Source organism: Gopherus evgoodei, chromosome 1 (genome assembly GCF_007399415.2).
Source record: "Gopherus evgoodei ecotype Sinaloan lineage chromosome 1, rGopEvg1_v1.p, whole genome shotgun sequence".
Classification (NCBI taxonomy): Eukaryota; Metazoa; Chordata; order Testudines; family Testudinidae; genus Gopherus; species Gopherus evgoodei.
In genome coordinates, this window is record NC_044322.1 from 272,241,932 (window position 1) to 272,263,924 (window position 21,993).

At 46.8% G+C, this 21,993-nt stretch overlaps 1 protein-coding gene across 1 annotated transcript in view; it reads right to left on the reverse strand.

Moving 5' to 3' along the window:
- Nucleotides 1-1,730: 1,730 nt before the first annotated feature.
- ST13 (ST13 Hsp70 interacting protein) overlaps nt 1,731-21,993 on the reverse strand; it is a 43,425-nt gene continuing 23,162 nt past the window's right edge. The window contains exons 9-12 of the mRNA XM_030547004.1: nt 17,463-17,579; nt 16,369-16,420; nt 15,664-15,752; nt 1,731-3,590 (exon numbers count right to left, since the gene is read on the reverse strand). Of these exons, the coding sequence (XP_030402864.1) occupies nt 3,462-3,590; nt 15,664-15,752; nt 16,369-16,420; nt 17,463-17,579 (387 nt within the window). The 3' untranslated portion in view covers nt 1,731-3,461. The remainder of the gene's footprint in view (nt 3,591-15,663; nt 15,753-16,368; nt 16,421-17,462; nt 17,580-21,993) is intronic.

Consider the following 21,993-nt stretch of genomic DNA (forward strand, 5'->3'; position numbering starts at 1 on the left):
CGGTGCCGATACCACGGCCTGCGAAGCCGACGGGTCAAGTGCCGCCTCCATTAGGAGAGTTCGGAGCCTCTGATCCCTCTCCTTCTTTGTCCTCGGCTTAAAAGCCTTACAGATGCGGCACTTGTCGGATCTGTGCGATTCCCCGAGGCACTTCAGGCACGCTTCGTGGGATCGCTGGTAGGCATGGGCTTCTTGCAGGCCGCACACTGCTTGAAGCCCGGCGAAACAGGCATGAGCCTGACGCCGGGTGCCGGGAAGGGCTAAGCCCCCGGCGAAGAACTACTTAACAACTATTTAATGGAACTAGAGATAAACGATAGATAAACGATAGAGAACTAGGAGAGCTAGGGACGTGGAGGACAGCTAAGCCGCGCTCCACAGTTCCAACGACCGACACGGCGGTAAGAAGGAACTGAGGAGCGGGCGGGCCGGCAGGGGTATATATAGAGCGCCATGGCGGCGCCACTCTAGGGGGCGACCTGCCGGCCCACTGGAGTTGCTAGGGTAAAAAAGTTTCCGACGAACGTGCACGCGCGGCGCGCACACCTACCTGGAATGGATGTGAGCAATCACTCGAAGAAGAATGATGCATTTCTTATTTACTAGGTTTTTTCACTCATAATTTGCATTAAGCTGTACCTGGATGGAAATTGAAATTAAAATTCACAGACAGCATTTTAAAAAATTGTTGGTTTAAAACTTATTAAATAAAAAGCAAGCATCTGGGATTAGCTAGTTCAATTAATGTTTCTGGTCCCCCTATCCTTCAGATTTTAGGAACTAGATCTCATCCTCCTTTATTTTTATTCACAAATTGAGAGAAAAAAAGTTTTCCTGTTTTTTCAACTCCCAATTAGTTTCTTAACTGGAATGAGCTAGTCACTGACCTAAATTAGTTGAATAAACTGAAATGAAGAAAATATTCTGTCTGCAGAAGAGGCTACTGCTCTCAAATGTTGTTTTAGCACTTCAGCAAGTTCTGGTTCCAGGTGCTTAGCACAGTGACTTCCACTAATTCAGTAGTTTGACTTTCAAAGAAAGGTCAGAAGCTACACGTACTCTTAATATTGACTTAAACATTATAATTCAGGCTTTAACATAGGTTGTCATAATTTCAATTTTAAAGAGGTTTCTCTTAAAAACAAAATATAATTTAAAATTAGTCAGGTTTAAATAAACATTTTTAAAGTCAATTTTTATCCACACTGCCCAGTTGTACTTGTTCAGATCAGGAAGGCAATAGTACTATATAATATTACTAGTACAGAAAACTTCATGCTGAGGTGGGGTCTGAACACCAAAGCAGGCTATTTATACTGTCTGGAAGTAAGTTCCGGTCCAAAACTAGGGAGTAAGTAGGTAGACAAAGGCCCTGGGGACTTTTGGGAAGACAGCTACGGGGGGAAAAAGGGAGGCAGACTGTACTCAAGTAGACTCAATATGCATTCACGCAGCATAGTAGGTTGAGCATCAACAGCACCTGAGCTCAACCTATACTCCCTAGCTTGCTTGATTTAAAGCACCATCACTCATGCCAGAAATTTTTGTATATGGACAGGAGCTGGGTTAGGGGCAACACTTGTGAGATAATTTGAGTTAACTTTGCAGGGAAGACAAGCCCTTAGTCAGGCATTTAGTCCAGGTTGTATGCAGTTTAATCAAACTGTGTGCTTACATTAGGGTTTTCACTTAAGGAACAAGTGTTCAGTTACAAAGCCAAGCTAAGAAACTTATTTTCAAAACCATACTTTATTTTTTTTTTTTAAAGGCAACTAGAAGTATTTCAGAACTATATTTCTTAAGCAAAAAAAGAATTCACATCTTTTCATTTTGCAGGGTTATTAGTATGAGAAAAAGCATTTGGTGTGTGTGTGATTTTTGCATCTGTTGTTGAGTTCCTAAACAAGTCCAGATTTAATTAAAAACAGTGACATCCATTATGGCTTAAGACACAGAATTACAAGATCACTGAACAGAAAAGCTTTCAGAAGACCCAAACGTAACCAAAAGCTAGTTATGATAAACTTTCCAACATGAGCAGAAGGCAATGTTTATTTAAGACAAAAAACAAATGGAAGCATCAAGAACATACCAGCAAAGACACACTGTTCCAAGGATACCCATGCTGTAAATTCACAAAGTGTTAAAAAGTATGCACCATCTGTGCCAAATAATCCACCTTCTCATATTTATCCCAAACTCCAAGAACCATGGATTGAATTGAAGTGTTGACCACTGGGACAGCATCATATTAAAAAAGAAAGTTAAAAGATGGAAGACTGGGGTGTGTGATAGTAGGAAAGGACTCAACTGCTCTGATAAGAGGACAAAAGACAAAAGTTGAAGACTTAGGCCAAGAGATTTCATCTGTAAGCATATTAGGACTCAGACTCCCTCAAAACCCAGAGTTGCTCTATTGTGGGGTTTATTCTGCCTTTAACTGATAGTAATAGCATTTTACACCCTATGTTCAGGATAGCTTGCCCACTTAAGGGGACAGAGTGGTGGTAGGGATAAGTTTCCTTCCTTCTAATTTTCAAATGGATGAAGCCTGGCAAGAGTTGCCTCATCAGAAAGAGTACAACTAGTTAAAGACCTGCCAATCAGGGAAGGAAAGGAGTGCACTGCTACAGACAATAAGAGTGCTCTCCCTTATCCACCTGGACAGAGAATAACAGTATTACATAAATACGAAGGACAAGAATATAGCAAGTAACCTACCTAACCTCAGTGCTATCTGCAATAAAATGTGTTTCATGCCAGAACAAGCAAAGGATAGCCACAGAGCAGGGGGCAATCCTAAGTTTTAAACATTGTGGGCAGTACTGCCAGAAGTTCCAGTGTATAAGTAGTTAGAATATTGGTGACCCTTATTGGTTTTGCTCTAACCATCATCTAAAATCAGCCACACATCAAAACATAAAGCAAATAAAAGGGTGTGTAACAGTACCTGCAGACACCTCCTTCATCCAGTTAATACTTTAAAATGATTGTCCCCACCATACCCCCTCCTACAATTAGACCAATTTTCCTGTCCCAGATGGATAATACAGGACCCTGGTGTTATAATTCCTGCTTCTTTACTAGCTGGGGAAGTGAAAGCCAGAATGACAGTTTGATTTAAAACTGCTTTTTGTTAAATCAGACTACCTATTGAAAGATTACTATCTATTACAAGTCTTAATTCAAAGGAGACAGCATTACTTGTACTTGTAACAAATGGTTGCAACTCTGGGGTAGAGAGGGAGGATTGAAAGTATGTTTTGAGTATAATTTGAGTAACAAAATCAATCTTTGCAAAAAGTTTGATGCATGGGGGCAAGAGGTGGACTCTCTTTAGAGCACCCCAGTTCTCTTCATGAGAAGATTAGAGGTACAATGGTTTGTGTTATTGCAACATCTGCATTTGTTAAGTAATCAATTCTTTTTTCCATACACTTATGATTTTATTAAAAGGGAATTTATGGTTGACTTCCAAATTTGGCTGACAGTTTGCTGATGAGGTTCATGACCTTGGGGTTGTTCTGGTACTTGGACATGTTTGCTGGGTTCTGGGCAACATCTTGGAATGCGACCATAACTTCCGGATCCTGAAAAAGCAGAGGAAAGATGTTATTGTAGCTTTATTTCAATACAAAAAGCCTTACAACATTTCAAGTAAATTTAGCACTAGACTGACAGCTCTGGAGATTAAAGCCAAAGGTGATGACACTCCTTAAGTCTACCTAGTTGGGTCTTGGATGAGAGACCTCTAAAGAAAAATCCAGGTGATACAGGATGTGAAGCTGGCAATTCATTAGGTAGCATGTGAGTTAGTAATGAGCTAATGCCACAACAATGTGCAAGAAATACTACATTCTGGATGAGAGGAAACGGAGTCTGACTTGAAGATATTACTGACACCATGTCACTTGACATGGGTAAGGATGTCAAGTTTGACAGTATTTGAATTTTGGTGACTATGTCTGACTGAATGTTCCCTCTGCAGTTTTATTTAGGTACACAGAATATCTCACTTTCTTTGCTGAAAAGTTCTTTAAGTATGCTATTAGACAAAATAAAACTCTTAGAAATGGGAAAAGCAAAACTTTCCATGTACATTAAGATTGCAAATACCACACTTGTGTTTATGTAAAGGTGTACTTCATAAAGGCACTAGTGCAGTACAAGAATCACACTGGAGGCCTCAATGAAGCCAGCACAGGAGCAGAGATTTTGGACCTTAACCTTGACTAGGAAATGAAAGCCATCTATTTTAATGTCCTAATGACTCAGGTACTCTGGGGTGTAAAACCCAGAGCACAAGGAGTTTGAAATAAATGTGCAATCTAATGTCTTCATATTCCAAGGAGTTTGGAGTTAAAACACCCATATGAAGATGGCAAAGTTGGACAAAGTCGCTCTGCTTTCTCAGCCTATTCAAGAGGTGTGCAGACTTTCCCAGGGCACGTCTCCCGATCTCTCCCCCCAACTTCCCTCTGGTAGGGCATCAATGTGGAAGTGCAATTTAAAACTTATGGGATGTTTCATAGTGCAATGATTCTACAGAAAAGACGGTTACTCACCTTTGTAACTGTTGTTCTTCGAGATGTGTTGCTCATATCCATTCCAGTTAGGTGTACGCGCCGCGCGTGCACATTCGTCGGAAAACTTTTACCCTAGCAACTCAGTGGGCCGGCAGGTCGCCCCCTAGAGTGGCGCCACCATGGCGCTCCATATATACTCCTGCCGGCCCACCCGCTCCTCAGTTCCTTCTTGCCGGCCACTCCGACAGTGGGGAAGGAGGGCGGGTGCGGAATGGATATGAGCAACACATCTCGAAGAACAACAGTTACAAAGGTGAGTAACCGTCTTTTCTTCTTCGAGTGATTGCTCATATCCATTCCAGTTAGGTGAATCCCAAGCCTTACAAAGGCGGTGGGGTCGGAGTGAAATATGGCAGAATAAAACTGCTGAGCCAGAGGCTACAGCCTCTCTTGACTGCTGAACCAGGGCATACTGCGAAGCAAGGTATGGACCGAGGACCAATGGAGCTTCGCGACAGATCTCGTGGGTAGAAACACGAGCCAGCAAGGCGGCAGATGAAGCCTGAGCCCTGGTAGAATGCACAGTGATGTGGCTTAGGGAAATATGAGCCAAATCATAACAAGTGGGGATGTCCGCCATCACCCAAGATGAGATCCTCTGAGAGGAAAACAAGTAAGCCCTCCCTTTGGCCCGCTACCGGGGCAGAGCTGGGGCACCTTAGGAAATGATTCTGTCAATATAATGCGAGCACTCCACAGATGCCCAAGGAGTGCAACGGTTATGCCCATTGCGTTGAGCTGTGGGTAACATAAAAGGCCAAAACACCTTAGGGAGGAAAGCCGGGTGCGGTCATAACTGCACCTTGTCTTTGTGGAACCTTCGTAAGAGCTCTGATCTCAGAGACCCGTCTGGCCAAGACTAGGTTGAGGCCCCAGGGCGGGGCTGGGCGGCGCACCCGAGGGTGCAAGCGCTCCAAGCCCTTGAGGGACCTCGAACCCATAGTGGGACACTGAACGTCCATCTTAGCCTGCTGGAAGGTAGGGATGGCTGCTGAGAGTATCCACAGCGATGATACCGCCAGATCCTGCCGCTGAAGGCCAGAGGCAGGCCAAATAGAGGGGATCGAGACCTCAGCAGGAGCAAGATCGAGCGTACTGCAGCTGTAAAGGAAACGCTTCCACCTGGCTCGGTACGTTGACCAGGCTGAAGGCTGCCTGTCACCCCGACTCAGGTACGTGAGGCGAAGAGGCTGCAGGTCCAAGTGACGAAGCCTGTCATTGCCCTGAGTGATGAGGTCTGGGCTGACAGGCCGAGCAACGTGGTATGTCAGTGCTGCCTGGACCACTCTGGAGTGATCATGATGATGATGCACGCTCCGCCCCTGCGGAATTTGAGCAGGACATAACGAACCAGTGGGAACAGCGGGAAGGCATAATGCAGTTGGCCGTTCCACGGCATCAGGAATGCGACCAAGATCGATTCCGAGGAGAGACCTTGGAAGGAGCAGAACATCTGGCATTTCCTGCACTCGCGGTGAGCGAACAGGTCTGTGCGAGGAACCATTTCCATTTCCGGAAAGCGGGACGCCTCACATGGGGCAGAGTGATGACTCGTAAGACAGGAAAGACCTGCTGAGTCAAAGAGATAAGACGTTCCGAACGCCTGGGAGAAAGGACGTCGCCAGCTCCATCGAGCGGGCCATGCAAAAGACCCGGAAATGGATGGCCTCCTGACAAAAAAGGGGGGAGGACTATGTCCCCCCTGAATGCTTATGAAGCACCTGGCCATTGTGTTGGCTGTAAACACCGAGATACAACGGCCTCGCAGCTGCCGATGGAACCCCTGGCATGCCAGGCGGACTACTCTCATTCTTGGGGCATTAATGAGGAATGCCAGCTCCCTAGAAGACCGAAGGCCTTAAGCTCGGAGGTGACCATGAGCACTCGAGCAGAGAGATGATGCGTCCGCCGTCAGGGGCAGTGAGGGCTGGGGCGGATGAAACCGCATCCTGTCCACACCAAGGAGGGAGTTAGCCACCACTCTAGGGAGCCTAAGGCGTTCGAGGGAACGGTGACTACCATGACCATTGGCTCCCTGTCCAAGCGGTACGCCGAGGTGGGCCGGACTTGGAGAGGACGGAGGCGGAGCTTGGCGCGTTTGGTTACAAACTTGCGGGCAACCATGGACCCAGGAGACTGAGACAAGAACGAGCTGAGGTCGTTGGGAAAGCCTTCAGACCTCAGATGATTGATGCCATCGCCTAAAAACCGCAGTTGCGATAAGCAGGCTCCGGCTAGGTAGGAGACCAAGATAGCCCCTAGGAAGCCCAACCTCTGCGTGGGAACCAGAGCGGATTGCTCTATTAGTAATCATCAGGCCTTGATCTGTGAATAAGACCGTGACGATGCCCACGGGCTGAGTGGTTTGTGTGTCAGAGTCTCCTCGGATAAGCGAATCGTCCCAATACGGAAAAACGCATATCCGACATAGCTACGGTAGGCGGCGACTATGGCCGTAAACCGGGAGTATTCACCGCTGGCTATAAAGCGGAGGCATCTCCCATGCGGAGGGAAGATGGCATTGCAAAAGTACGCGTCCTTCCTATCCAGGGCGGCATAGTCGCCCCCCGGAGGCAAGGACGGAACAATGGTCCCCAGGGATACCATGCAGAACCCCAACCTTATCCCAAACCGGTTGAGTCCATGCAGGACCCGGAAGGTCTGACCTGTGGTCGAGTGGGGGACTAGGGCATAACGGGAGTAAAACCCCTAGCCCCTTTCGTCCGCTGAAGGGGGACAGGGCTGGAGCAATTTTGAGGTGGTACCTATGCTCCATCGTGCGCAGGACCCAGCGACCTAAAAGTAACTGGGGCCATGCCAGGAGAAAGCGGGATCAGGATCCCGTCCTGCGACTGGTACACCGCCCTCCGGTGAACCTTGGAAGGTCCGTCTTTGGTCCCAGTGGTAATTGCGAGGGACCTCGACTTTGGCTTTTTAGGGGGCCTGACGTTTGTCTGCGACCACCTTGGCCTTGCCGTTTTCCAGAGATCTGCCTCTGGCTAGGCACAGAGTATGGCGGCTGGGGCCATAAAGGCCTGCGTTTGGTCGCAGGCGTATACATGCTGCATTAGGACCCTATTGTCCAGCAGGCTTCGCAGTCTGGGGCTGTCTCTGCCGCGAAGATGCCTTTACCAACAAAGGGTAAATTCTTTCCCCCGCCCTCCAAGACGGCAGCGAACTCTAGGTGGGAGGTTCGAGGGAGAAACTCCTCCACCCAGGTGCTATAATTATCGCAGCTAAGCAAGGCTTGTTGCTTTGCTACCCAGAGGTGCCGGGCCCCTGCAGAGTACACCTTGCATTCGCCAAGGCTCTTTCCGCTTCGGGGCTGGCGCCCGCTGGCCATGATATCAGGATCGTGGTCCTGAGCATAAAATCCGCGCATATGGGGTGACACGGATGCGTGTCCGGACGGCCATGGAGGTACTAAAAGAGGGCACGGGCCGAGTCCCTGACTCACTCGGACCTTGCCCAATTCGGCACCGGGGACCGGCATCAGGAGGCGTATTGGTACCTGGAACGAGATCCAGACCCGCAACCAGAACGGTGTCGGGAGGTCGACCGAGATCTCGAGGCTCGGAGAAGAGCTACAGGAGTCAAGGTACCTGCCCCGGTGCCAGATGTCGGAACGGTGCCGATAGCGGGTCGGCGAACGGGATACCGACCGGTGCAGTGAGTGTGACCAGTACCGAGGAAAACAGTACCGGGACTGCCAGTGGTGTCCGGCGTGCCGACAGGACCTGGAGTGTCTGCGGGACCGTGATCATAGACGGTGCCGCTCTGCTGTACTGACAGGGGACAGTCCCTTGAAGAGACTGTATTACCCGTACCGGCGGTGCCCGGGTCAGGCAGCACTGACTCCGTCATGGCCCTGAGAGCCCTCGCCGTTGGTAACATCTCCGGCGCGCAGGGAACAGCAGGCTCAACCACAGTGCATACTGGGGAGCTGTCAGGCACCGGATTCGACGGCCCTCGTGGGGCCGGGATCCATGGTACCGAGGTCATCAGAGCTTCGGTAGGTGCCGGTGCCGGGAGAACCGAGTTAGATAAGCCGTCTGGCTGGGGTGCCGTCAGCACTGAAGCAGCGGGAGTAATACGCTCAACCACGGCGCGTGCCGGGGAGCCGTCGGGCACCGGATTCTACGGCCCTTGCGGGACCGGGATCGACGGTGCCGAAGCATGGTGTCGGTGCCGGGCGTCCGACTTAGACTATCCCTCTGGCCGCGGTGCCGTGGGCACGGAAGCAGCCGGAGAAGTAGCTCGACCACGGCGCGTGCCGGGGAGCCGTCAGGCACCGGATACTATGGCCCTTGCGGGACCGGGATCGACGGTGCCGCGTCATCCGTGCCGGCAGCAGGTGTCGGTGCAGGGCGATCCGACGTAGACGAGCTCTCTGGCTGCGGTGGCCGTTGGCACGGAAGCAGCCGAGCAATACGCTCAACCACGGCGCGTGCCGGGGAGGCCCGTCAGGCACCGGATTCTACGGCCCGGTGTGGACCGGGGATCCGACGGTGCCGCAGCCATCGGTGCCGCAGCAGATGTCGGTGCCGGGCGATCCGACGTAGACGAGCCCTCAGGCTGCGGTGCCGTTGGCACGGAAGCAGCCGAGCAAAACGCTCAACCCGGCGCGTGCCGGGGAGCCGTCAGGCACCGTATTCTACGGCCGTGTGGGACCGGGATCGACGGTGCCGACGCCATCGGTACCGTCAGCAGGTGTCGGTGCAGGGCGATCCGACGTAGACGAGCCCTCTGGCTGCGGTGCCGCTGGCACGAAAGCAGCAGGAGACAATACGCTCAACCACGGCGCGTGCCGGGAGCCGTCAGGCACCGGATTCCACGGCCCATGTGGGACCGGGATCGACGGTGCCGACGCCATCGGTGCCGCAGCAGGTGTCGGGTGCCGGGCGATCCGACGTAGACGAGCCCTCTGGCTGCGGTGCCGCTGGCACGGAAGCAGCAGGAGCAATACGCTCAAACCACGGCGCGTGCCGGGGAGCCGTCAGGCACCGGATTCTACGGCCCTTATGGGACCGGGATCGACGGTGACGACGTCATCGGTGCCGTAGTAGGTGTCAGCGCCGGGGCGATCCGACTAGACGAGCTCTCTGGCTGCGGTGCCGCTGGCACGGGAAGCAGCAGGAGCAATCGCTCAACCACGGCGCGTGCCGGGGGAGCCGTCAGGCACCGGATTCTACGGCCCTCGTGGGACCGGTATCGACGGTGCCGCCGTCGTCGGCGCCGGGCGAGCCATCTTAGACGAGCTTGTCTAGCTGTGGTGCAGCTGGCACAGAAGCAGCAGGAGCAGTAAGCTCTACCACGGCGCGAGCCGGGGAGCTGCCAGGCACCGGATTCCCTGGTCCTGGGGGACTGGAATCGACGGAGCCGAAGTCATCGGTGCCTCTGCAGGCCGGATAACGCAACTGAGGCGAGCTCTCTGGCTGCGATGCAGGTGGCACGGAAGTAGCGGGAGCAGGGGGCTCAACCACGGCGCGTGCCGGGGAGCCGCCAGGCACCAGCAGGAATCGCAGACTCTCTCGACCTCGGAAGAAAGGACGGTGCCGAGTCGACATCGGTGCCGGCGACGGTCGGTGCCGGAAGGCCTTGGTGGTACCGGCGGGGTCCGGTGCCGAGGAGGCGCTTCTGCCCGCCGCTTGAACATCGCTCCGCGCCCAAGGTGGAGGGGCAAGTGAAAGTCCCGCACCTTTTTGTTCTCGGCTTAAAAGCCTTGCAAATGGGGCACTTAACTGTCAAGTGTGATTCTTCAAACAGGAGTCATGTAGATCTCTCTTCGGCCGCGGCTTCTGGTAAGCCGGGCCCCTTTTGAAAATCCAGTGAGCCATGCATGGCTCCGGCACTGGGCTCATGGAAGGGGCTACTTCCTGAACCCCGCTAACTAAACTAACCATGTTAGCAAGAAAACACGTATAACCATACACATATTATATATAAAAGTGTTATAACTGCATAATTATATACGAGAAAAACGAGTAGCTAGGGAAGTGGAGGTCAGCTAAAGCCGCGCTCCACTGTTCCAACGACCGACACGGGCGGTAAGAAGGAACTAGGATCGGTGGGCCGGCAGGAGTATATATGGAGCGCCATGGTGGCGCCACTCTAGGGGGCGACCTGCCGGCCCACTGAGTTGCTAGGGTAAAAGTTTTCCGACGAATGTGCACGCGCGGCGCGTACACCTAACTGGAATGGATATGAGCAATCACTCGAAGAAGAACTTTCATATGCTAAACAGATTTTAGACCAATCTGTTCTGAGGGCTACCTGCATGCTCAGTGTGACATTTCAAAGTCTGCCTTAGATTTTTCCCTTACAACTGCAGGGATTTCCCTCAGACTTTCACCTCTGGGCTTGAGATTGAGCAGAGATTGTTTCAGCCCATGAACAATGAGATAAAGTTATGGAAAAAAGAAAAACACCAGGGAATTTTATTATAGCTACTTTGCTATTTTACTAGTCTGTTCTGCTGAACAACAAAGATTTTATCTACACCATTTTAGCTTCACTGCTTAGCATGGAGGAGTCATAACTAAGATATGTGTATTTTTCTCTACTGTGTGGTGCAACACTGACATTTGCACTATTGGTTAAGAAGCTTTCACATCTAACTCTATGGTGGTGCTTCTGAATGATCTTACTGAGCACTGGGCATGCACATATTGCAGTCTGTGTGGCCATCATGCTAATGTGTTGGAAGGCATGTCCATGATAAACCTCTTACACTTCAGCCATATCTCACTAGTCAACTGAACGGTTCTTAATTGAACTATGGAACACACAGCCTTAAATTCAAAAGCAGGAAGTGGCAATGCCCAGACCAAGACAGTTATAAATACAAGAAAATAATAATGCGATAGTCACTCAAATGTAGCTTCAGAAAACAACCATTAGGCAAGCCACTTTCCTCCCTTTCCCTCAACATCCATCTCCGCTGATTCTTTCAGAGACTAAAAGCGCAACAGATGTTGGCTAAAATAAAGTTTATTAGAAACATATTTCAAAGGGTTGTAACAGCAGACAAAAGGAAGGCTAACAAAGGTCTTGAAAAGATGAACACAGTAACAAGTCTGTGGTTTTGAGAGAGTGTGTGTGTGTGTGTGTGTGTGTAATTAAGGCTATCAACACTCATTACAAAACTCAGAAGAGGACAACTTCAACGGAGACCACCCTAAACAGGGTTGGACTTTAGGGGCAATTAAAGTTTATGATTTAAGAAACAGCTTCTATAAACATAGACTAAACTCCTATCTAGGTGTGAATATTAAGTGTTACCATTTGCAGAGCTAGTCATTCCAGCTACTTTTCAAGTCACCTATACATTAGGGAAAGGCAGCCAAAGGCCTGCTATGTGGTACCACTCAAAAGCCTAGGATTCTTTTCCCATTAACTTGCAGAGAATGACCTCAAAAAAATCAGCATGTGAAAGATGACCATCACCAGTAACTAAGGACATCAGGGTAAAAGCTTTGCCCTATTAAAGGCAGTGCACATTAGGAACTTAGCCATTTTCAGCAATATAATCTACAGCACTGACAACTGTTTCATTCTGTCCACACTGGCAGTTAAGGCACTTTTATCAGAGTGAAAGACTCCTAGGATTGAGCCAATCTTAGGACTTTTTTTAAAAACAAACAGTCTTCTCTTCCAACAGTTTCCCCATTTTCGATTACACTGGAGTTGTGCCAATGCTAAGTTGATCACTGCTACTAGCATTTTAACCACTATTATATGCTTGTCCTGGGGCAGAATTAAGCCACTATGGAACACACCCATGGCCACTGGTGCCCTGTCTAAACCAGAGCTTCCCCTGTTACTACCAGTGGAGTTACACTGGTATTAGCAACAGGTGGAAATTTAGGGAAAAGGCTAGTTCAGACAAAGCCCTAGTATAGTCAGGGCTTTAAAATGCACTAACAAAAATCTGAAACCATGTTAGCGTTTTCTAGCAAGAACAAAGGTTTAAGACTCCTCTAGAAGGAAAAGTCCAAAAGTTCCACACTGTAAAGCCGGTCTACCAAGTGGTATCAATTCAGATATTTTCTTGCTGGGAGGGGGACACAAATCCCTCCCCGCATCCCAGGCAACAGCCCTGTTCATCTCCCACTCGGAAGAACCCCAGATCTCCCTTGGCCAGGAAGTCTTCAATTTCTCTTATGCCATAGGGCACCAGCCGGTACTGCCAGGAATTGTGGACTACCCCATTGTTCTGCCATACAGAGACAGAATCCTACGCACCAGGTTGCAACACCATTTGGCCCAGCTACCCCCATCTGGATGGAGGGGCAGCTGGGCCAAATTTGAGTGTCACTGTGATCCTGTTGGTGTCACTAAGCATAACCCTAAGTAACTCGGGAGGGTGGAAGGCCACAAGGGTATGGAGCCTTCCTGGTTTTAGGCCTCAGCAGACAAGAGTCCCTCCGTGTCTGAACTTTAATCGACCTAAAAGGCCAGGTGTAACAGCCGTTATCAGTTGCAACAGTTCTAACTGGTCTAAAGCAGAAATAATGAGGCCTGTGCACCTTTAGCAGAAGGATAAGATAACTTGCAGAAGGAAAACTTACTAACGAGCTGCCGCGGCTAAGATTACTTAATGCACCTGCGCTTACGTAATTGCTACAGGGGGAGGAAGGGGGGGGAGAAGAAAGAAGAAAAAAAAAAACCTAAAAGGCCAGGTGTAACAGCCGTTATCAGTTGCAACAGTTCTAACTGGTCTAAAGCAGAAATAATGAGGCCTGTGCACCTTTAGCAGAAGGATAAGATAACTTGCAGAAGGAAAACTTACTAACGAGCTGCCGCGGCTAAGATTACTTAATGCACCTGCGCTTACGTAATTGCTACAGGGGGAGGAAGGGGGGGGAGAAGAAAGAAGAAAAAAAAAAAAAACTTATAAAAAGGGAAAAGCCGCTTGTGTAGGGGTGCTGGATCTGAGGCATGCTAAGTCTCCCAGCACAGCTTTGAGATCTTGAATAAACTTTGCTTGCTTCTCCACCCTGGTGTGTTTATTGGCGCTAAGCACTCCGGGCACGAACCACTGTTGCTTGCCTCCGGCACCCTCTGTGCCTGCAACAATCCCATGCATCAGGTCACTATGCCACTCACTGATTTGGCCCAGTCACATTATCTGTATGAATGGTGGCTGGGACAAATTTCAGTGGCATTACAATCGGAACACTGCTCTGGCAGCAACCATACCGATTTATTACAGGACCACTGCTTAAGCGTGGTTGAGCCATGCTCCCTCCTTGACTCCTCATGATCAATGGAACACTAAGTAAATCCTCCCTCCACCCCGATGTGTCACCACTACTGTCTACAATAAAAAAAGAATGCTGTCCACATGACATATTTCTGCAATAGTTTAGAAGAAAGATCAACACTGGCAGAATCTCAGAACTTATACCAAGTGTGTCCAGGCTCTAAAATGCACTATCATTAATACCAGCACAGCTGCTGAGAACAGAGCTTCTGTGTGATTTTAAAGCACTGGTTGGCAGGGTGAATTATGACAAGTAGATGAACCAGTGAAGCTGAAATTCTTGTCTCTCATGCAAAGCTGTGTCAATCACTGATTTTTTGGTTTGCTGGCCATTAAAAAAAGGAAATAAAAAAAAATGTTTTTGAGTTGACCTGAAACAAAGTTTCTCAGCAAGCCAAGAAGTTGAAATTTTTTGTTTCAGATCAAACTAAACCAAATATTTTTATTCAAGATTCTTTTAATTTTTTTTAAAAGGACAATGAAACAAGTTTTTAAGCAAAGTAGTTTTGAATCAGAAAATTGAAATGTTTCATATTTCCAAAATATCAAAATGAAATGTTTTAATTTTTAATATTTGGAGATTTTTGTTTTTTCGAACACTACAAATTTGACAAATTTATTAAACTTTTTGGTTGACCCAAAGCTGAATTTTTTGGCAAAGGAAGTTTTGACCTAAAAAATTTCTTCCAGTATTATTCATGCATGCCCTGGAAGCCATTACGGCAGATCTCACCAGTTCAGGTAAAGATTTGCTCCCATGTATTGCTGTCATTAAGATTAATGATGCCTGCATGGGCCAAAAGCATTGTACACATTTTGCAAGCTTAAGACATTCCAAACAATGATTTCTTGCTATGCTTTTGCTTAGCATAGAAGGCTTCAAAACAACTATGAAAAGCTGTTTCAGCAGGTCAGTGTGCCCAGGGTATTAAATATTTCACATCTGAAAGCCATCCAGGACTAAAGTCCAATTTACTTGTTTAAACAAGATCAATAAGACACCTTTATAGCTGCCCATGTAGATTTTTCAGAGTCTCTCAGTTTTGTTTCTGCCCCACCCATAATTTTTCTTCAACAACTGCCAACAGATTTGCCCTAGGGCCTGCTAGTGGAATGCTTCTCCTCTGAACTTCAACTCCATAACTGGTTTAACAGGGTATGGAATATTCTTAGCATGGGAAAAATGGGCTTTCATATATGGTGATATGGAATTTGCCAAATCAGTTCATCCAGCCCAGTGTTCCGCCTTTCAATTAGCCCTATGACCTCACTCCTGTCCCTGTTTTATTTTTAGTTGTCCTCCGTTCTCACTTGGAATCCCAGACATGTGGATACTCCCCTTAGGCTGGGGGGAGGTCCTTTAGTAGAGGGCGGGCTTCCGCCCGCTCACTTCCTGGAGCCCAATAGGAACAACAAAATTTATCCATACACATTCAAGAGACAACAAGCCTTCCCATTCACAGTAGGATCAGATCTAGAAATTGTAGTGTAACGAGAGTCCCAAAGAACCATGCAAAAAGAGAGTGAGAAAATTGCTCCAAAAACCTAGAGTGCATGCTGTATTGTACAATTCTAGTTTTGTCTAGAATGCCTTGGGGCAGTGGAAGGTCAGGAGTATTAATTAGCCACAACCAGCTAGACAAATAACCGATATGTTCATCCCACAAAGAGTGATGCCACCCACACTGTCAGAGAGGGTTTCACCAACTCCTTGGATAAGAAAAAGATTTCTCCTCCCCCTGTAAGTGACAAGAGGACATATGTTGTGTCCTCAATTTTGCATGTTTATGTTTTATCACTGCAAGTCCTCACCTGCATGGCTGCAAGAACCTCTGGGTCACTGAGAATTTCATTGAGACCAGGCATCCCTGCCATGCCTGGCATACCTCCAGGAAACCCACCTGCAAAAAGAAAATAAAAAGACAAGAATACACAAAGGAAAAGGTTCAGTCATCTATATACAAGCACACGTACATAGCCCAGGACAGTCCCAGCCAGGAAGGTGAACAAACAGGTCTTCCACAAGGCTACTGTTGTTCCACCAACTAGAAAGTAGGAGCTTAATCACCTTCTCTTCTGTGAATATATGCATCTCATTTCATCCATATTTTTGGAATCTAAGGCAATAAGACGCTTGTAAGAAAGGCAGCAGTTATTTCGAGTTAACTCACCAAACCAGGTAAAGCCTTCCCCACTCCTAGTTGGCTAAGCAATACATCATTTTTAATTTTCTTCTCACACACAAAACTCTCTTCAACCCAACAATCTTCACTGTTGAGCTCTGAATCCCCTCATGTTTATTTACTACATACCATGAGTCACACTCAGTAGTTGGTAGGAAGAGTCCCTCTCCCTTTTATCCCTCCAAAATTAAAGCCTTCTCAAGTTTCTGCTCTCACAGCCTAGTCCTTTTGCTGAAGGATATTGAGAATAAATGAAAGCTATTGCCCTGCCTCACATGGAAAAGCCAAGCTCCTTTTGCACCTAATTGATTATGATTCCCAAAAAACGAGGTACCTGGAAAGCCACCAAACTGAGCTCCTCCTGCCTGTTGCCGAGCTTCCTCCTCCTGCAAATGAAAGCACATCATTCCAGAAAGAGCAGTGAAATGGAAGACAGCCTCCTACTACCCAAGTGGCCTTTTGGGGAAAAAAACAGCATCAGCTAGATTCTAGACACTGAAGAGCAGGGGTAATCAATAGGCAGGACCGCAGAATGGACCTCAATCTTTTATTTACTCATTATAGTTTTTTGGTTTTTTTCCCAAAATGTTCTCTGGACTCTGACTATGCCTTGATCAAGAAATTTTGACTACTCCTGCTTAAGAGACTAGTGATGAGGGCCACGTAAGTACCTACATACAACAGAAGTGAGAGAGGAAAACCAGATGGCAAGGTGGGGAGGAAGGTACGCAAGAAACGAGACAGAGAGAAAAAAGGGAGGGGGAAATCAGAATCATGTTCGGCAAAAAAAACCCTTTGCGCTGAGATTCAACATACTGCAGCTCAGCTGTGAATACAGGCAATTCATATGCTTTAGTTACTGTTAAAAGATATTTTTTTAAGAAAGCCCTTGCACTGTTGTGTGGTCAAAAAGGAAGTGAAAAGTTAAGCAGTGGTGAAACTGGTAACTGGATATTCCAGATTCACTAGACTCTGAGGATGTAGAATCCACCTTTGATTTTACTTCTCAGCTAGTCAAGTAACCAAGACACACAGCACCTAGCACAACTGGGTCCTGGTCCATGATTAAGACTCCTAGAGGTGTATTTGTATTACGATAATGCCTACCTCAATATAACACTGTCCTCAGGAGCCAAAAAAATCTTACCACATTATAGGTGAAACCACGTTATATTGAACTTGCTTTGATCCACTGGAGTGTGCAGCCCCGCCCCCCCCAGGAGCACTGCTTACCGTGTTATATCCGAATTCATATTATATCGGGGTCACGTTATATTGAGGTAGCGGTGTACTATAATTCCATTTTTAAAAATACACACACATGAAAGGGGTTGCATACAATAGAATTTCTACCAAAAAAGTTAACCTTGCACTACTCCCAAGATTATGCAGCGCTTTTTAAAAAATGGTTTTGCACCAAAAGCTCACCCTCTGTGCTCTCTCATGTTCCTCTCGGGCCTTCTTTACTCTTTCCAGCCTTTCCTTGATTTCTTTTTCTTCACGCTTTCGCTCATACTTCCTGCGATGTTCAGCAATCTTCTGAGCCTGAGGCAGGAAGAAACAGTGAGTATTCTTGTGCATTCCCAATAGAGCCATCATAATATGGATGTTTTCCTTTGAGATACAGCATAAATTTAGCCATTGAACTAGTTTCAGTGAGTTTTTAAAACACGTGTTGATGACTTCATTATGTAGTATTAACTGACTTTAGAGATTACATTTGCCACACATACCTTACAAATACTGTCAGCAGTATTGGGGCGTAACAACATGATTGGACTAGCCAAAATATGCACTTCCCCAACATACTCCTTTTTTACATGAAGCTCTGGGATTTACCATTCCCCTTATAAATGTCATCCACATCATCGAGTTCCCCAACCTAATACCTTTGGCCAGCAAGAGCAGACAGAGAAAAGCCTGGACTCCTCCACAGTCAGTCAATACCAGTTGTTTGCCATACAAACAGGGAACTTCCACAAGAACAATACAAAGAACATTTTTGTTGCTTCAAAAAACACCATTGCTGTGCATGTAAATTTTGACAATTAGGGCAAAAGAACACTTCCTGATTCCACTTTTGTAAAACGTTGGGCTTTGTCTTGTAGAGTGTATATGTAAAATACTTACACGTAAGTTCCTTATTAAACCAGAGCTTCCCTGAATTCAAGCAGAGAAGGAGAGATGGAAAAGAAGTTGCTTCTCACAAGTGGCTTGTTCTCCAAATGTATTTCCTCCACAGAGTCCCACTGCAGAAGACTACCCACCATTGATCTCCTTAAGGAAGGGAGCCAAGTGAGGACCCCCACAAGTGGAAAATAACTGAAGCACTGCCCTCCTGAAACCAGGTTCTGCTTTCGATAGCGTTGGGAAAATGGTTCATGTCTTAAGTCACTGAATTCCACAAAGCAACCCTGCAGATTTCAGATATTGGAATGTATCTATAATTTCCTTGAGGCTCTCATTCCTCTGGCTGAAAGCTCACGCTCTGAGACTCATGCACAAGAACACTACCTAGTGCATATATGACTGGATATACTCTTAGTTTTAGAAAGCCTTTGAATTGAGATGGCTTGACCCTTATCTCTCTCTCTAGAGGCCACACATGGTCAGCCTTTCTACACAGCTTAGTTTTAAGTAGTAATCATTCCCTCAGAATCCAGAGTACACAGCCGTGCCTCTCCAGGGGTTTCTGGGGCTTTGACAAGTATACAGGCAGTAATAGATTGATGTGGAATATGGGAATAAGTGTTTGCTACTGAGGTCTGCTACACCTAGACTCTCCTGCCATGGTAATTACCACTAAAAACAAGGGATAAGTTTTCAGCAGAACCTAAGTTTCATTTTAAAAAATGACAGACACTTAGAGCCTAAATCTCACACCTTCAGCCAGAAGTATTACTGAATGCAAGAATCCACAGGCTCCAAAGGGCCTTTTCATGAATCTAGCAAATACCAAATTAGAGTCGGAAAGATCAATAGTCTTTTAGATGGGAGAGTATAAATTTATAAAATGTTTTAAAAGTCTTACGATTGACAGACGTGGTCTCTTTCACAGAGACAAAGTAAGCAGATCACCAGACAGGGCTCCGGGCTGCCGACATCCTCACTCCTGAAGCAGCAGTGGCAGGACCCTGCCCCTTGACCCACAAGCAGTAGCAGCACCCCAAAGCCCCCCAGATTTAGTCACAGGTATTTATAGCACAAATCATGGACAGGTCACGGGCCGTAATTTTTTGTTTATTGCCTGTGACCTGTCCATGACCTATACTAAAAATACCAGTGATTAAATCATAGCCTTAATCATAACCATGTTATCTGTAGGAATCTACATCCATTACCCTTCAAACTCTGGAAGTAAAGATTTATGAAAGAGAGTCTGTTGGCTCCCAATTCGAGGAAAAACATGTGGAGCTTCACTCCTGAGGCTTCCACACACCATGGTAAGTTTGAGAAGTGCTTTTAGGATCTCTATTGAGACAAGTCAACCAAGACTATCATCTGATTAATCATCCAATTAAACTCTTGAAGATACTCTTTGGCAATATTTGCTCACAGCAGAGTACTGGACTTTCTGAAATGGAAACACTCACGTCCAGTGGCAGTTTGTTTTTTACACCAGATTCAGCCACCCTTGCAAGGGTTGTGCACCTGAAACCTTGCAGAGCTGGAGACAAAAATGCAGTAGACATCAGGCTCATTCAGATAATGTAACTGGGTCTTCTAATCTAGACTTTGCTACCACCACTCTCTGGATGAGTTCTTGGATCATTTCCCAAGGCAGTCAAGCTAGAGTTCTTGCAGAATCTAAGGGGGTCTTCTGTGAAGACTAGCCCTTGAGCTGTAGCCAAGATATATTCAGTTTACTGTAGAGATCTGAAGCAGCAGCAAGGCAAAGCATGGTAACTCTTGCCTTGCAGGAAAGACTCATCTTTTAGCAGTCAGCCAGATATGGACACACCTAAGGCCCCCCATACAAATTAACTGTAAACACTGCCAAGCATTTGGTGAATACGTTAGGGGTGCTGCCTGTCCAAAAAGAAGAACCTTATATTAGTTATTGTCAAAGATACTTCCTGTGCTTTTGCCTTATCAAGGCGTTGGAAGTGGAAGTCTTCAGAGCTATGGTTCCATACCAGTCATGAAGACTGAGAGGATTATGCTCCCCAGAACAGATGGGCAGGATTTTATTTTCCTTAAGTAATTCTTTCAATTTGCAGAGGTCTGGAACAGAGCCTTTCCCAACATGGTTGCCAAGACCTCCTTTTGCAGCAGTTTCTGAGAAGGATGCTTGAAAAAGTTAAGGAAGTTGAGATGTGGTATGGCTTGTAACTGGAAGGAATACTCATTTACGGGATCTAGGACCCACTGATTCAGAGAAACTTCACCATGCCTAAAAAATACTGGGACAAAGACCCAAATGGAGAGGCAGGCAAAGAGAAGATGTTCTGATTTTTTTGGAACTGGTTCAGGATCCCTCTACCACACCCTTGCTTTTGAAATGCAACATATGTTTAATGGAGGTAGTCTTCTCCCTTTCCCTTGACCTTGCCTCCCAACGTGTATGGAGAGATTCATAGACTGCCTGGGTCTGTATTGGAGACCAATCCAGAAGCCGTCTGTTGAAATTCCTTTTTGAGGAACCTAGAAGACGACTTTATGAGGAACAGATTGACCCAGCCCCAGAGATCTGGCCATGGACCTCCTGGTTTAATTTTTAAGGCTTCATCGGTCTTAAAACAGAAAAATGGTCAGATCCTTTCAAAGAGGTAAATCCATTATTTGATCTGAGTCACTAAGACCTGAATTTCTGAACCAAGAGAGAGTGTCTTGAGAAATAGCTGTGGACAAAAGCCTGTCAGTTGTATTCAATGTATCTTAAGAAGCCCTTAATTATTAGAGACCTCTTAGCATTCAAAACCTTTAGTAATTCCTGCTTTTTTGCCTTAGGGGATGATTTAGGCTCATTAGGACCATCCTAGGCTATAAGCTATGTCAGGTCATATAACCAGAGGCCTGCAGAATCAAGATGAAGAAATAAGCCTTCATGCCAATGTATTACTTTCTGGATTTTTGTTCTTAGGGTAAATTTTACTTTTTCAGCTTTTAATTGATCACTTCCGTCTCAACTAAATCTAAAAGTACAACTCAGCCCTTCCTCACAACATGACATGGGAACCTAATTCCTGTAAGTGAACCTCAAAGGCAGGGTGGCACCTAACCAATTTTAACAGACACTTTTAGCTTCCTGGGCACAACCACTACCATGTCCTGAAATCACTTGAGACCAGGAGAAAGCATTTGAGACAGCCTCACCTAGGGAACGACGTAGAAAGGAGGGTATCGAATCACTGATTACCCTACACACCAGCCAGAATCAGTACAGAAGGCAGTAAAGTAAAGTAAAGAAGGCAGATGGCAAAGGATCATGTGGGAAGCCTTCTCTGGAATATCACAGCTACCACTTTTCAAAAGAGCATTGATGCAGGAAGACCACCATAATGCCAAAGTGCCAACTTCCCCTCACACCCTCCACATGGATGAAAGCAAATTAGCTAAGTCTGAAGTTGCCCAAGCTGACATCTGAAGCGCCAAGAATGTTCTATGCCTGCACTAGCTTCTCCTCGAGCTGGAGAGGTTGTAGACTGGCATGGAACCTTTGTAACAAGAGAGAAGTAGTCCATGGCACTGAGCTTAGGTCTGGAAAGAACCATGCATAGCAAGGATGATAGCATCAGCTTTCTTCAGCAACAATCTCACCTGAACCAATCCAGCAGACCTAAGGGGGAGTAGTTAGTGCAAAACCCCCTTCCACATCAGAGCCTTCAAAAGATGCTTTTGGCAGACCAATCCAATTGATGTCTTGATGCAAACAAGCCCAGATCTGAAGAGGCCCTATCCTTCCTTAGGATCAAGGAAAGCTAAATTTGACAATGAGATCCGTGAAGCACTGTTGTCT